This window comes from Mucor velutinosus (assembly GCF_035048745.1).
Source record: "Mucor velutinosus strain NIH1002 chromosome Unknown tig00000093, whole genome shotgun sequence".
Taxonomy (NCBI): Eukaryota; Fungi; Mucoromycota; class Mucoromycetes; order Mucorales; family Mucoraceae; genus Mucor; species Mucor velutinosus.
The window spans coordinates 1,920,422-1,935,574 of record NW_027041907.1 but is presented as its reverse complement, the minus strand read 5'-3'; the positions used below and the strand labels follow the sequence as shown (position 1 = coordinate 1,935,574).

The 15,153-nt window shown below is 41.5% G+C and overlaps 5 protein-coding genes across 5 annotated transcripts; 3 read left to right on the top strand and 2 right to left on the bottom strand.

Moving 5' to 3' along the window:
• Window positions 1-630: 630 nt before the first annotated feature.
• Window positions 631-2,157, top strand: ATC70_002376 (uncharacterized protein; the record flags this gene model as incomplete). The annotated part of the gene is made up of 6 exons (XM_064821753.1): window positions 631-1,187; window positions 1,248-1,387; window positions 1,450-1,628; window positions 1,684-1,769; window positions 1,823-1,986; window positions 2,048-2,157. 6 exons carry the CDS (start codon window positions 631-633, stop codon window positions 2,155-2,157), a joined length of 1,236 nt encoding a protein of 411 aa, XP_064681439.1.
• A 1,404-nt stretch (window positions 2,158-3,561) lies between these two features.
• On the top strand, window positions 3,562-4,981 carry YME1 (i-AAA protease yme1; the record flags this gene model as incomplete). The annotated part of the gene is made up of 7 exons (XM_064821752.1): window positions 3,562-4,121; window positions 4,179-4,229; window positions 4,297-4,416; window positions 4,473-4,486; window positions 4,546-4,593; window positions 4,653-4,803; window positions 4,855-4,981. 7 exons carry the CDS (start codon window positions 3,562-3,564, stop codon window positions 4,979-4,981), a joined length of 1,071 nt encoding a protein of 356 aa, XP_064681438.1.
• Window positions 4,982-5,112: 131 nt separating this feature from the next.
• Window positions 5,113-8,759, top strand: ATC70_002374 (uncharacterized protein; the record flags this gene model as incomplete). The annotated part of the gene is made up of 8 exons (XM_064821751.1): window positions 5,113-5,632; window positions 5,706-5,759; window positions 5,821-5,936; window positions 5,992-6,927; window positions 6,979-7,041; window positions 7,107-7,421; window positions 7,477-8,513; window positions 8,570-8,759. The coding sequence occupies 8 exons, from the start codon at window positions 5,113-5,115 to the stop codon at window positions 8,757-8,759; spliced, it is 3,231 nt and encodes a 1,076-aa protein (XP_064681437.1).
• Window positions 8,760-8,852: 93 nt separating this feature from the next.
• ATC70_002373 (uncharacterized protein) lies at window positions 8,853-10,635 on the bottom strand (the record flags this gene model as incomplete). Its single annotated transcript, XM_064821750.1, has 3 exons — window positions 8,853-10,114; window positions 10,181-10,352; window positions 10,414-10,635. 3 exons carry the CDS (start codon window positions 10,633-10,635, stop codon window positions 8,853-8,855), a joined length of 1,656 nt encoding a protein of 551 aa, XP_064681436.1.
• Window positions 10,636-11,545: 910 nt separating this feature from the next.
• ATC70_002372 (uncharacterized protein) lies at window positions 11,546-13,863 on the bottom strand (the record flags this gene model as incomplete). Its single annotated transcript, XM_064821749.1, has 3 exons — window positions 11,546-12,696; window positions 12,753-13,641; window positions 13,696-13,863. The coding sequence occupies 3 exons, from the start codon at window positions 13,861-13,863 to the stop codon at window positions 11,546-11,548; spliced, it is 2,208 nt and encodes a 735-aa protein (XP_064681435.1).
• Between the last annotated feature and the right edge of the window lie 1,290 nt (window positions 13,864-15,153).

Below are 15,153 nucleotides of genomic sequence, written 5' to 3'. Positions count from 1 at the left end.
CAATAGGATGTCAGTATGATGAATACGAAAATTTGAATGGCAAACATGCATCAAAATGAAGAAAAATGGCACTTCAGAGAGGGCAAGTAAATGATATAACTCATAAAGTTAGAAGGTCCCTGTTGCGTATATGGGACCAACTTCAGCGAATCACTTAATCATCAACAATGTCACATTTCCCATTTTCATAGAAATGACATGTTTACCAATATTTACATATAATAATAGTTTACCTTATTTGCTAGTTGATTTCAAAATTCTATATAGCGAAAAGAGAAGAAAGTAGGAAAAAGTGGCCACAGATGTTGCTTTTTTATACACATGTCAGTGAGCAAAAATTTTTCATGGACTACTACCTTTGGCCCACTCCCACATTGCTTTTTTCATTAAAGGTAGTCCCAAATTCAAAATTTTGAATTTGAAATGTGGTGTAATTCAACTGTCAAAAAAAAAAATAGAGAGGGTCATTTGTGCTACACACAACATTCATCATGCAATGCTCATGTAAATAGAAATGAAGAGGCGAAGAAAATGCTGTTTGAGATTTGAAATGTATATAAAAAGGGCCTTACTTGCAACATCTCGCCCTCTTCTTCGCTTCTCCTTCTTACACCACTCTATATCTACAAAATGATGATGACAAAAAGGAGACAGACTCTCCTTTTACAGTTGCTTGCGGCCATTGCTGTTTTTTGTACAACCGCCTATGTCTTTTTCCCATCAACTCGCCCTGCAAGTCCTCAACTCGCTGATAATTGGTATGATGAATCTGATCTCACAGGCTTCGAGCCTCATGAAAACCAAGAAATGGCAGCATTAGCTGCTGTGCATCATGGTGGTAAGCAAAAGCCTGTCATTGATCCCAATCGTGTCAAGGCCGCATTTGTTATCTTGGCTAGAAACTCTGATTTGCAAGGCATCCGTCAATCTATTCGTCAAATGGAGGATCGCTTTAACAAAAAGTTCAACTATCCCTATGTGTTCTTGAACGAGGAGTTTTTTACTGATGAGTTCAAGCAAAAGACTAGTGATTTGACAAGCGCCCAAACTTTCTACGGCAAGATCGATGAAGACATGTGGGGATATCCTGACTACATCAATCAAACTTATGCTGCCGAATGTAGAAAAGATATGCACGATAGAAAGATCATTTATGGTGGCAGTGAACCTTATAGACACATGTGCCGGTAACGTGTATTGGGTGAATGTGTCATGAAACATTGGGGCCTGACTCAAAATTACCCTAGTTTCCAATCTGGCTTTTTCTTTAGACATCCCTTGCTTGATAACTTTGAGTACTACTGGCGTGTTGAACCTGATGTACAATATTTCTGTGATGTTGACTATGATGTGTTCCAAATGATGAAGGACAACAAGTTCAAATACGGTAAAGCATCTGCGACAAAACTGAAGCCAATTTAACCACGTATACTCACCAGCCATATCCAGGTTGGACTCTTTCATTGACTGAATACATGGCCACCATTCCTACCCTTTGGAATGCTACTCAAGCTTACATGGAAAAGTACCCAGAGTACATTAATTGGGGTGAGGATAGTTTGATGCCCTGGCTTACTGATAATGATTTTGAGTCATACAATGGTTGCCATTTCTGGTCTAATTTTGAGGTAATGTTAGATGCTGGGTAAGGCTTAGATTGGAGATTAACATGGAGTGCTACAGATTGGCTCCCTTGATTTCTTGAGAAGTGAACCTTACTTGAAGTACTTTGAGCATTTGGACAAGCAAGGTGGTTTCTTCTATGAGAGGTAATAATGTGAATTTGCGTTGTGTATGGTAATTTACTCAATTCAATGTTTAGATGGGGTGATGCTCCTGTACATTCTATTGCTGTTGCCATGTTGCTAAAGACCTCTGAGGTCCATTTCTTCAATGACATTGGTTATAAGCACAATCCCTTGATGCATTGTCCTACTGATCCTTTCCTTCAAAAGAACTGTTGGTGTGATGAGAAGCAAAACTTTGGTATGTATATTTATGAAATGGCTGTAAGTTTGTGTAAAGCTAACTTTTGCATGCACTGAAGACTGGCAAGGCTGGAGTTGCGCTACCCGCTACAAGAAGATCCAAGAAGATTTCGTCTGGAGTGAGTCTGTGTACAAGAACAAGACTGATCCATACCGTATCAAGGCTTAAAACCGCATATTCCTATAATGTTCTACATTTTATATATCTTATTCTTTCATTTTCCTTCACACTTTCTCATCTTTTCCTCCTGATTTCCAGTTTCATGATAATACTGTAGTATTTAACGTTTAATTATATAAAGACTCTCATGCAACATTTGTAAGTACCATTGACATTCTTTAAGTTCAGTCAGACTCTATTCAATATCAGAGAAACATACATACCATGTTTCAACTAAATTTAACTTGATTCAGCCTTGTTTATAATAGTTGCAATTTGCTACGTATTCACTGATGCGTCTCTGGAAGGAAAGAATACGCTAGCAACAAGAACATTTTATCTATGGTGAGATACGCCATTAGCTTTACTAAGCTAAAAGAGATGAAAAGAGCAGAATTCAGTACTGCAATGATAGCCTCAAGAACGCATGATGCCGCAAAGCATAGTGCTGTAATACATGTGCAAATTTGTTGGTCTGTGCATTTCCAACATATATCACATCCGTTGATCGTCGCTCCTGCCAATCCTTATACACAACCTCATGGTTGGATAGAAAACCAAATGCAATCGAGTGTATTTTCTGCTGTTCATAGTAGTGTTTGGCTGGTATTTGAGAAATCGGCCAGATGAAGATATTCCTGTGAGCATCAAAGCAAAAGACGATGCATGCTTCTTGATACAAGCAGCATTAGCAGTTAAAAAAATGCTCGCTTGTACCTTGTGTTGGTTAACATATCTTTGCTACTTTTGCTTCATGATTCAAAGACTCAATGAACATTTGTGTGCAGATCTTTCATAACATTTAGGCATTTTACAAGGTACATGAAGCCTTGATTGTAAACTGACAAATTTCCTCGAGAAAGGTAGACAAAACGACCGTGTAAATTGCTTGACTGGATGGAAGCGACATCTTGTAGTAGCATACTCCGGCAAGATTATTTGTTACTACTGACGCCAACATTTATTTGGCTCGGTTTTCATTATTTGTTTGTCAAGCGGGAAGACGAGTAAAAGGACAGGAGAAACAACGAGCGCAGAATCAGCCGTGGGCTGTTTTTTTTTGTATTATTGCTATGCTCTGAGCATTTGTAATTGAGTTGTCTGTTGGATGAACAACGGGAGTTTGCAGATTCTGTCAGTAAAATGCAATTGTGCTGCGCAAGAGCATAGCCATAACTTGCAGTATGATGATTGCATGATTTGATAAATCAAACCTATAAAGAACCGGATGTCACTCTTACTATAACTACCGAGACTCTCCCCCAGTCACCTTGATGTGCCATTCCGGTTTGACGACAGACATAGCGTAACGCATCAAAATTCATGCAAATCAAATGTAGCATATCAATTCGTTTCTCTTTTTCATCTCTGCTTTATTTCGAGACGAAAATCAAAACGAAAATCAAAACGAAAATGCCTCTGATTCAAAGATCTTCTCCACCTATTACAGCAGAAGACATGATGCCTACTTCAGCATTTGAAGTATCTCCCATCTTGACAGCCTCCATATTCGATGAAATATACACATCCATTGTGACAGATGGCGACGAAGAAGACGAAGAAGAGCAACAACAAAATATGCCACTAGCTGCTACCATGCACCAACCTCTACTACCACCATCAATGCAACAGCAAACAAGACGTCGACACACACCATTAGGCCGATTAAGCACCAATAGCCGTGGTAGTGGTATATTCGAATTGCCTCCACCCAGTGCTCGATGGACAAGACGACTGAGTGCAATGCAGCGAATCAATAGCGAGCAGGATGTTGGAGAAGAAGTGGATCATATTGGTCCTGTTTTGCCAGCAGATAGCTCGTTTCCCAGACCGAATGCTACCAGTTTCATGTATGGTCAACAGTGTCTGAATGATCGTGCTTACAATACAAGCCCACTACTGCAACAAGGGCAAAGTACGAGAGTGAATATGTTGGCTTTTGAGGTTTTGTATGATGATGGTGGCCAATATGGGTAAGTATATGATTTTATGAGTATTACATGATGCTAAAATTTGGGGGGGGGGGGTAGGGCCATGTATGGCATTGAAAATCTGCTGTTGAACGATGGATCAGTCTACTGGCAAGTATAATTTATCAGACTATAGCTATTCAGTGGCCCATTAACAGATATACGATTATGTATACAGCTCTGGTAGAAAAGGGACAGTCAATATCTTGGCTCAGTATTGTGGATACATTGAAAGTGGTCTTGCAGCAGATAAAAGCTGTTCTATTTCCAAGATAGTTATCAAAGCACCACAGCATGGGTAATGCCATCCTGTCTACCTAGTGATACACAATGTCTAACACAGCCCATTCATAGATTTACAGCGCCTTGTATGGAACTATAACGATTTGTCTTGTTTGCATGTACTCACACTGTCGACATCATGTAGGTCGAGATGGCATGATTTTCATTTCACACAAAGTGATCAATATTTCAGGTAGCATTCTGTACAAACCATCTGCCCCTCTCATTTCATACTCACAAGCAGCGCACTAGATACATCTCAATTCGATAAATTCACCAAAGATGACTATGATCAATACATTGCCAACAAGTTACACAAAAATGGCATGCTGGAAGACACGGATCCAGTTGCTTGGTTCAGTCTAACGAATGATAGAACCAATGTGATTGACCTTGATTTCAGGTAGGCTCCGTCTACACAACATTTCGTCTAGACAACTCATATTGAGAGCAGATCTGCCAAGTATGTTTTGGTCAAAATGCTGCGAGCTGATTACGAATCAGATAACATTGACATGCAATACATTGGATTCATTGGCCATTCTGGACCAAGGTCATTTGGCAGTGGGAAACTGTGTTGAAGCTCAGTATGACTTGAAAATATAAGGGCATTCCTGTACACCCTTCAAAATTCGCGATTAAAATATTTTCATTCTCTCTCACTCTTTTCATTTCATTTCATTTCATTTCTCCCTTTTCTTTCTCTTTGAATATGTCTGTTGAAGAAGAAGAAGAAACCATGCTCTCAAATACAACTGTACATAAAAGAGGTAGACCCAGAAAGAGTCCATCAGCAGCACAGAAACAAACACCTCCTCCTTCTATTCTACAGCAACTAAATACCCAAACACAACAACAGCAAGCGACTGAAAAGGGCCCTTTTGATAAACCTAGAGAAGAGCTTTCCTACAAGGATTTCTTCCCTGATTTAGACATAAGAGAGCCATTAGCCATCATCAAGGTACCAGAATCGTCATTCAAACAGACTGTTCACCATACACCATCTGCGCCCACACCAAAATCACCCTCCATTGATGAATACGAAACAGCGTCAGAGGGGGAGTCTTCCTCTGCAGCGGCAATAGCGATGGCGACGGTAGCAAATCCATTGCATAAGTTACCTATACCGTCTTATCAAAAGATCAAGCCACAAAAGCAAAAGAACAAAAAGGAAGAAACTGGTGTTGTGCAGGCATTTCATCGTCCTGAGAACCATTACATTCGCTATACTGGTAAGTTGCATCAATGCATGTTGTAAAAAGCATAATTTTTTTTTTAAAAAACAAGAGTTATTGATCGCTCCAGAACCGTCAGAATCTGAACTATTTACCACCATTGAATACGACATGGATGAGCAAGGTAAATTGGTATGCTGGCAATACTCAAAAATCACAGATCTGCTCACACTTTAAAATGACAGACGAAGTATGGTTGCAGATATACAACAAAGAGCGCAGAAAAGAAAATTCAGGTCAAATCTCAGGCGAGCTATTTGAAGCCATCATTGATCAGTTGGAAAAAGAGTGGTTTAATTTGGTAAGCTGTCAGGTCCAACTCTAGAAACAGACAGAGACTCATCCAACTGGTATAGATTAAAAACCTGCCCAAAAAGACAGCAGAGGATCCCATTTTGCCTGAAGACTCAAAATGTGCAGTGTGCGATGATGGAGAATGCGAGAACAGCAACGCCATTGTATTCTGTGATGGATGTAATCTAGCAGTGCATCAAGATTGTTACGGCATCCCATATATCCCCGAAGGACAATGGCTATGTAGAAAATGCATGGTATCACCAGAGAATCCAGTGTCGTGCATATTCTGTCCTGGTGAAGGTGGCGCGTTCAAGCAAACCACAACCAATCAATGGGGCCACTTGCTCTGTGCTGTGTGGATTCCTGAAGTCAGTTTGAGCAACAGTGTCTACATGGAACCGATTGATAACATTGAAAGTGTGCCCAAGAGTCGATGGAAGCTTAGCTGTTACATTTGCCGTCGTCGTCATGGCGCTTGTATTCAGTGCGATAACAAGCATTGCTTTGTGGCATTTCATGTTACCTGTGCAAGATGGGCTCGACTCTGTATGCGCATGAAATTGCACGGCACGCATTATGATGGTGTTGTCTTGAAGGCTTACTGTGATCGACATACACCTCGCGATTACAAAGAGACGGTGGATGTGGATGCTAATTTGGCAGCAGCGCAGCAGTGGTTTATAGAACACAAGCACGTGATGCCTCGTAGACGCTATGTAGATGAGGAAGAGGACGATGCGTATGATTACAATGTGCAGCAGCAGAAAACCAAATTACTGCCCACCTCGAAGGCTGCGAGAGCTCATCAACATCAGTATACAGCAGGCGCACCTATCGCCCCTGAATATGTGCTGGATAAATTGGAAAACCTGCCTTGTGTACGACAAGCCAAGATCAAAAAAAAGAACAATCTAATTGCTAGCATTTGTCGATACTGGTCCTTGAAGCGTGAGTCGAGACGTGGAGCACCCTTACTGAAGCGACTTCACCTGGAGGTACGTAGTATATTTGGCAACTGTATTTTAGTCAACTGATCCCTTTGGTAGCCATGGACAGCATCGTCATCCGAATTGAAGCAATCTGAAGTGGAAAAAGCACAAAAAGCATCTGTAAGCTTCTTGAACTCACTGTCGAAATGTATTCGATATTCTCATATTTTTTTTTTAATTTATAGTCCATGATGAGTCTACGAGCAGATTTGGAAAAAGTGAGAATGCTGACAGAACAAGTGCAGAAGCGAGAAAGACACAAGCTGGATCGAGTTCGCAAACAGAAAGCCTACCTTGAAATGATACTCTATCCTGTGGAGTTCATTGTGCATCCCATATTACGACAGCTGATGGCCATGGACAAAAAGGAGTTCTTCAGGTATCCAGTGTCTCTGGATCTAGCGCCAGATTATTACGAAGTGATTGAGGAACCCATGTCGTTTTCAGAGATACAAGAAAAGTTGGCCTTGCATCAGTACTCTACAGTGGATGAATTTGAGGTAAGTTTCTCTAGCTGTATTCAACAGGACGTGGCATTTATGGACATGGACATAGTATGATTTGAATCTGATCTGGAAGAACTGTTTATTTTACAACAAGAAGGAGACGCTTTACTACAGATTGGCTCAAAAACTCCAGAAACAAGCAGAAGAGTTGCTCGTGGAAGCGCATGAAGACTTTAAAGCACTTCAAATTCGCAATGAATCTGGTGCGTTGGATGTCGATATTGATCCCGATATTTTCGACTATGGATTACCCCCAGGATACACAGCACCGCCTTTCCCACCACCATTAGTGCCCTTGGCGACTACTACAGAAAAGGAACATGTGCCTGATCTGAGCAGTGTCAGTAGTTTGAGTAGCGCCATCGACTTATCTCAGAGCACAAGCAGTTCAAGTAGTACCAATGATAGCAACCAGCATGCAACAGCGCACAGAAAGAGAGCTGCTAGTGATGAAGATTCGCCAGATAGTATCAAAAAGCGCACTCGATCAGGCATCAAAACAGCCCAGACTTTCGATTCACGTTCATTGCGATCACGACGAGCGGAACAAACCGAACCCGAATTGTCCTCTACACCCTCACTGTCACCCTCTACTTCCGCTACCACCTCTCGAAAGCGCAAACGCACGACTTCGCCCACACAATCTGAATTGCCATCATCTATGCCTATCGCATCCACAACGCCGAAAACCAAGGTTCAACTCAAACGTACCAGAAAAATCTCATCATCTTTATCACAGCCAAGGCTGAAAACAATTGATACCTACTTTAAGAGGCAATCCAAGGAAGGAAATCCACCAGCAAAATCAACCACCACCACCACCACAAATAAATCCGATAGAAAGCTGAGAGACGCATCAGGCTCAACCTTACCACCACCTTCATCCGCCAAACCACCTACTACAGTCAAATTCACAGACGGAGAACTTGTTTGGGCCCGTGTAAGAGGCTTTCCACCACATCCAGCAAGCATTGTTGATCCCAAACATACCAAAAAGAAGATTCCTGATAATGTGCTTGCGCTCACAAAGACAGACAAACTTCATGTGCTTGTTGAATTCTTTGAAGTGAGTGATTCACACATGTGGTAAGTTATACTATTTATACAAGCTGTAATACATCAGGGTTCTAACAGCAACGTAGGGGCTGGATCGACAAAACCGAAATCAATCCATTTGGTTACCTTGAGAAAGACAAGGAAATGCTGCTGTCAGCCAAAAGAAGCAAAAAGCCAGGCCGTATCAAGGAAGTCAAGAAGGGCTATAAATATGCTTGTAATTTAGCTCATATTGATGCCACCGTTGCTCTTGCTGCCATTTTCGCAAAATTCTAACCTTCTATTGTAAATACACCATGTTGAAAGTAAATAATACTCAACTACATAATAGCACTCTCCATTGTCAAATAAATGAAAAATAGTTTATTACTAGTTGGTTTTGAGTTTATGATCATTACGATAATTACCAATTGCTTTTTTCGCTAATTGAGTCAAGCCTATGATGCTCGCAACAAGCACTGCCAAAACGACAGCGTACAGATCCAGGTTATAAGCCTTAAAGAAGGTCATATCTCTCTTTACATCACGACGATGCAACAGCTGGCCATCTTGATGCGTAAATAGTACCTCTTCTACCAAAGTAGCAGCCTTGCTAACGCCAATCTTGTTGTTTAATTGCACTAAAAATTGAAATCGCTTGACATTCTCTCGAAAGTGATTGCCTTGATCTCTTGCCACTGTTCGGATAATCTCAGTGGCTCGCTCTTGTGGCTCATTGTAATCCAATCTCATGCCAAAACCATTCTTTTCAGCGTTTTTAGCAGCTGCAGGTTGATCGCCAAAGAAGGGAAACACAACGACAGGCACGGCAGCGTTCAAAGACTCATACAAGGATCCAGCACCACCATGCGTGATAAACATGCTAGTGGAGGGGTGATTAAGGATAGCGATTTGAGGAGCCCAGTTGATGAAATTGATGTCCTTGCTGCCGTTGTCTTGGAAAAAGGATTGAATGTTGTAGGTCCTATTGGATGCAGTGGTCAGTGTATCTGGAAACTCGTTTTCCAATCCGCGAGTAGCCCAAATAATGCCATCTAGCTCTTTTGCTTCATACGCTTCCAGTAAACCCGACAACAAGAGCTGGATGTCCTTGGGAGATACAACAACATGTTGCCCAAAAGCAACATAAGCTACTTTGCTGTGCGTTTCCATAAACCGAGCCAACTCTTGTGTCAATGGAGGCGCCTTAATGGTGGTAATAGGGCCCACAAGTTCAACAAGAGGGCCTAATGGCCTAGCCAACTCGAATCCAAACGCTGAATTGACAATCTTGAGAGAATCCCTCCATCGATCTTCGGGTACTTTGACTGGATCTTCAATGCCTAATGATGTGAATAACGCATGCTGTTCCTTAGCAAAGTGGCGCAACTTGTAGATAAAATGCGCTGGTTTGAGGAACGTGGTATCGAAGCGCTGCCATAGAGACATGTTAACTGTGCTTGGCTCACTCATGGTCAACATATTGTTATTAATGTATGGAGCCCCAGCGTCAGGACCTAAAGCCATGCCAGACGTGATGATGAAGGGAATCTTGAGCTTGGTGGATGCCTCAACACACGGCGTGCTGAAATGGTCGCAGATGGCAAGATCAATCTTCTTTGATTTGAGCGTGTTGATGATGCTAATGTAATCTGGCAAGACAGTGAAAGGGTAAGAAGCTCACATTGCTGACAGTAGCTGTAAATCACAAAGAGTACCTGACTCGAATTCTTCATTGAAGGATGAAAACATGTCTATAAATGATTCCACCATGGGCCTATCGCGCATTTTTTTGATGACTTCTATCTTCTTGTCATCGAACGCATACTTGGGTCCTATGGATACAGTGTCAACAGATGGAAAACTGTGGCCAAACTTGACGTGGTCATCCTGCTTTAGGTCTTAGATAGCCTATATATATATACGGTCATCCGCTCACTGCCAAACTTACTCTTGTGATAAAGTATGTCTTTTGGCCACGGTTAGCAGAAAGCTCTTCCATGAATGCCAGCACCCAATTGGTATGCGATGCACCGCCAGACATGACCATGAACGCAATGTTCTTGGGCTCTCTGAAGACATCTTTCACCTCAAATAGAGTGGCTGTATCTGCAGCAGCTGCAACACAAGACAGAAGCCAAGAACTGAGAACGAGGGTGCTAGTAATTTTCATTTCGAATCTTATTCAGCAAGAAAAAGAGGAAGAGATACGACACAAAGTTGATCTTGCTTTATATAAAAGAGAGATGATCCCGACGAAAACGCGCAGCAACAAGTCTATTGTATACCTGTTAATCATGCCAACAACTACGATTTACCTTGATATCTAGTTTCATACGTGTCTATAACTGCAATATATACGTTAACACTTTAATTGACTTGATGAGCATCATCCTGCTGCCTGTATGATTGAAGCGTTTAGATGAATGATGGATGAATTGTTATTGTAGCCAGATGAGTTATATATATATCTAGAGATCTGTTGTGTCATGTATAACAAGCATGAATATGCTAATTGAAACCAAATCAAGCTTTGTTTACTGTTGTGTGTCATGGCAAGTTTCGTGTCAGCTACCAACAAGCCGAGTTGATCAACTTGCTTGAATCCATATTGGATTTATGTATATCAATGTGAGCGAACAAAGCAACACAGTCGAGCAGCATCCCTTGCACTGAAGAGTATACGTATAGATTAACACGCCGAGAACAACGACAGAGATTATAATGTAAGCCTGCTGCGCAAATGCTCGTTTCACACATGATTCCTATGCGCATTTGCCTATTTATAGTGTTGCATCAATTCGTTTTTGTAAGATTTCTCAAGAGATCGGCTTTTAACCGGAAATGATCCCTTTCCGTAGTAATAGTTACAAATATCTTTTTTATCGATAGGGGGGGATAATAATGATTAGTACAACTTGTTTTGAAAATATGTATATATGTAATAGTTTTATCGTTTCAAGACAATAGCAGGACACAGAGGTCGATGTTGAGGAGAGGAATGGGGGGGGCAGGGGAAAGCAACAGAGAATCTAGCAGATGAATAAAATAGCAATAAGATGTGTGTGTATACTGCACTTGGATTAAAGGTAGAATAAAGAGGGAGATTTGATAGTGAATTTGAGGTATGCGTTCAATGCAACGGCAAACAAGAGGGCAAAGCAAATGACTGTAGGACCCACCAATTCATCATAAGGGCCAGCAGCACGATTATGGATCAATTCACGACGACGATAGTAAAGACCCATACCGTACATCAAAGTGGATACAGATACTAGGGTATAGACGACACCACTCAACTTACCAACAGCATCTCCCGAGTTGAACAAGGCAAGCGAGAAGGTGGAGATCAAAGTACCAAAGGACATCCATGAAAAGTAGGTTCGTTCATTGGCAAAAAAGACCTTGGGTTCCACACGTAGTGGTGTCACCATCTTTTTAGGGATCTTGACGCCAGGTGGTAAAATGACAGGTGCAGCATTGAGTTGTCTTTCGCGTTGTTCTTGCTGTTGCTTGCTAAGATGGCCTGATTTACCCATGAATTTGTCAAATACAGAGCTAATATTGTCGATTATCTTGGAGGGATAGCTCGCTTCTTGTTCCTCAGCAATGGTAGAGGCAGCGGAGGCTTCATTGTGCGTACCCATATAAGATGTGGTATGTTGTGTACCTAGTAAGGAAGAACGTTCATTGGAGGAGGAGGGGGCACGTGTACGAGACTCCGAATGGATGGAATCCACTTCACTGGGTGCTTTACTCTTGCCCTTATGATTCTTTTGACTGACAGAAGGTGCATTAGAAGGTAATGTAGGCAATTCTTGCAGATCGTTGTCCATTTGAGCCAGCCAGTAAGGCAACAGAGGCACACGTGTATCAAACATGACAGCAATACCATGGACAAATTTGGAGAAATCAAATGCCTCCTCCAGAATGCCGCTCTCCTCTAAATCAACAATCCATTCAGGTTCCTTCTCGTTTGGTGCCAATTCAAGTTTGATTTCAAATGTAGCAAAAGGGTATCTATTAATGTCATTCTCGTTCTTGAGATTGTCAAAGGGGAAATTGGTGTCAGCGTCAGGTCGTCTCCAGCTGTCAGCAGGGCGACGCACTGTGTTGTCGTCTGGGAACAGTTGCGAATCTTCTCGAATAAAGCATAAATCAGTGTCCAAGGCCATGCGGACGCTTCTGTCGCCAGGGATTTGGAATGCTGTTCTGCGATAATAGGTACGCAACACTGTGCACATGTGTGAATTCTCGGAGAATTTCTCTTGCTTTCACGTTTGATCCTACCTGGCTGCTCATTCTTCTCCATAATGTCTTTTTGCACGTCTTTGATCAAGCTCTCATACTTTTGCACATCCTCCTCAGAACGACCGCTGTTCTTGTACTTGCGCACAGCCTTCTCAATGAATGTCTGATCGCCCTTCAGGAAACCCGCGACATACTTGTCCTTGATAGTGAAGCGATCCTTCAACTCACCACGGTTCTCCTCTGCCAGCGTTCTGCGCTCAAAGCCAATGGCATTGTTACCTTTAGCGCTACCATACCAACGCAAACGAATGATCTGGGAACCCTCAGCAGCCTCCACACGAGAGTTGTAGGCATCTAAATCAGCGTTATCCAAATACACCGAGGAGATGGGAGGGTCGATGTTATCTTGCTTTTTGCTATTGTCGCGATACACCAAGACGGGCAAATGACGAAGCACATAGGTTTTAAGTTCCAATACGTTTTCAGTTTGAACAAAGAAACGTTTCACAACCAAGCGACGCTCATTGTTTGTTTGTTCGTCCAAAACGTTCATGGCCTGTGAAGTAGGTTTGAAAGACATTGTCATACCACCATCTCTCACCTTGGCAAACAGCTCAGACAGTTTGATCAAGAGACCGTCGTTATCCTCGTTCCAAAAGGGACACTGATTCAATCTCACCATGAACATGGGGCGAAGAACGTACTCTGTATGGCGATCGTGTTTCTTTACAATCTTGAGAAAGCCAGTGTAGTTGATACGAGAGTAGCGGGCAAGACGGTTGATGTCATCAGCAATCCAATTGATGTTTTCTTGAATAGAGCTCATGTCAGTGGTATCTTGGCTAGGGATTTGGTTGTTGATTTTGTCATCGTAGGTTTCAATACTCTTTTTGATTTCCTCGATTTTCTCTTGGTGAAAGGCGTATACCTACAAGCAGCTGTTCAGTCTATCTTCTAGAACACACGCCCTGTCCAGCACTACCTTTTCAAGATTGTTATCCAGTAACTCTACAAACTCTGTCTCATCCTTTTCAGTAAAAGGTCTGTCTTTTTCAGCCTTTCTCAGCTTCTTCTTCAAGCCATCATAGTCAATGTAGAAAGGAGTCCACTCAGGGTAGATTGCATCCTTCAACTGCGAGCCAAATTTCATCGTGTAATGAGGGGATATATATATATATATATATATATATAATATAAAGTGTGAGTGATGAGAGAAAGAGGTGAAAAGAAAGAGAAAAGGAAAAATAAATTTTTATGGGCTGGTCAAGTAAAGGTGTGGTGGAGATGAAGCAAGTATGGCAAGCAAAGAAGGAAATAGGGCGATCGGGAGCTTAATCACTCAAGTTGTGGAGTCTTGTCTGTCTGTGATAAGGCCTATGTAACCCACACTCATAGCTGCTACCATGTCTTTTTGATACATATCCACAGCACTCTGTTCATGTTTGCTATTGTTCTGTTTACTTGTAGATATGAACAAACAATCTAATCTATCGAAAAACCAACACATCAGTACTGAGATCATTGTAATGTAACATCGCACTGAGCGGCACGTTGTGTGATGGTCCTAGTTGATTCGACACAAGACCCTTTGATTTACAAAAACCGCACCAATGCTCGTAGGTCAATGCGCTTGAAATAAACTTGATGCCTACTGCTATTTATGTATCTGATCCATCCAATTTTACAGGTGTATCAAACATCATGCTCAATTCAAACATGTCGTACAGAGACTTTTTGATGTATGCCTTTGAAGTCCAATCTAAAGTGTATGATAAGAGGCAGTATATAAAAGCAGTAGTTTGATGCTAGAAAAAAGTGCCTTTACATTGGAATTATGCTGTAGGAAGTCTCTTTTCCGTGATCCTACTGATATACACTGAATATTCTATCATGTGAAAGCTGCCTACAATGGACCGGCAGCGATGGATCCGATTTCTCAGCGATGCTCCACGTCAGTATCAAGGGGGAACAATTCATATACGGGCAAACAGCATACTTGCATTACCTCATACCACTCGCATATATGCAATTCACAGTGAAATTTTGATGTATTTCAGCACTGATTTTTCGCGTTAGAAGCCGTTTTAGACCGCCAAAATTGCACCAAATGTTTGCTCTCAACTAGCACTTGCTTCCTGACATTTTTGCTCAACTTTTTTGGGATCGTCAAAAATCGACCAAAAACCATGAGCAATACCTCATGGATTTCATCGAAAATCAAACGATCGCGTTTTTAACCGCGAAAATGAAGATTTTTACTAAGGCATATATTGAATCAAAATGGTCCTCTCGATCCAAAACAGCCTTTAAAACCTTGTTTATAACATCTTTGTATGTAAAATCTTGACATTTTCGCCAAAAACCTCATTTCATATTTCATGACATTGCTCATTAAGCTTATTCAAAGCATCTATTTTTATTGACACCATTGGAAGCGCCT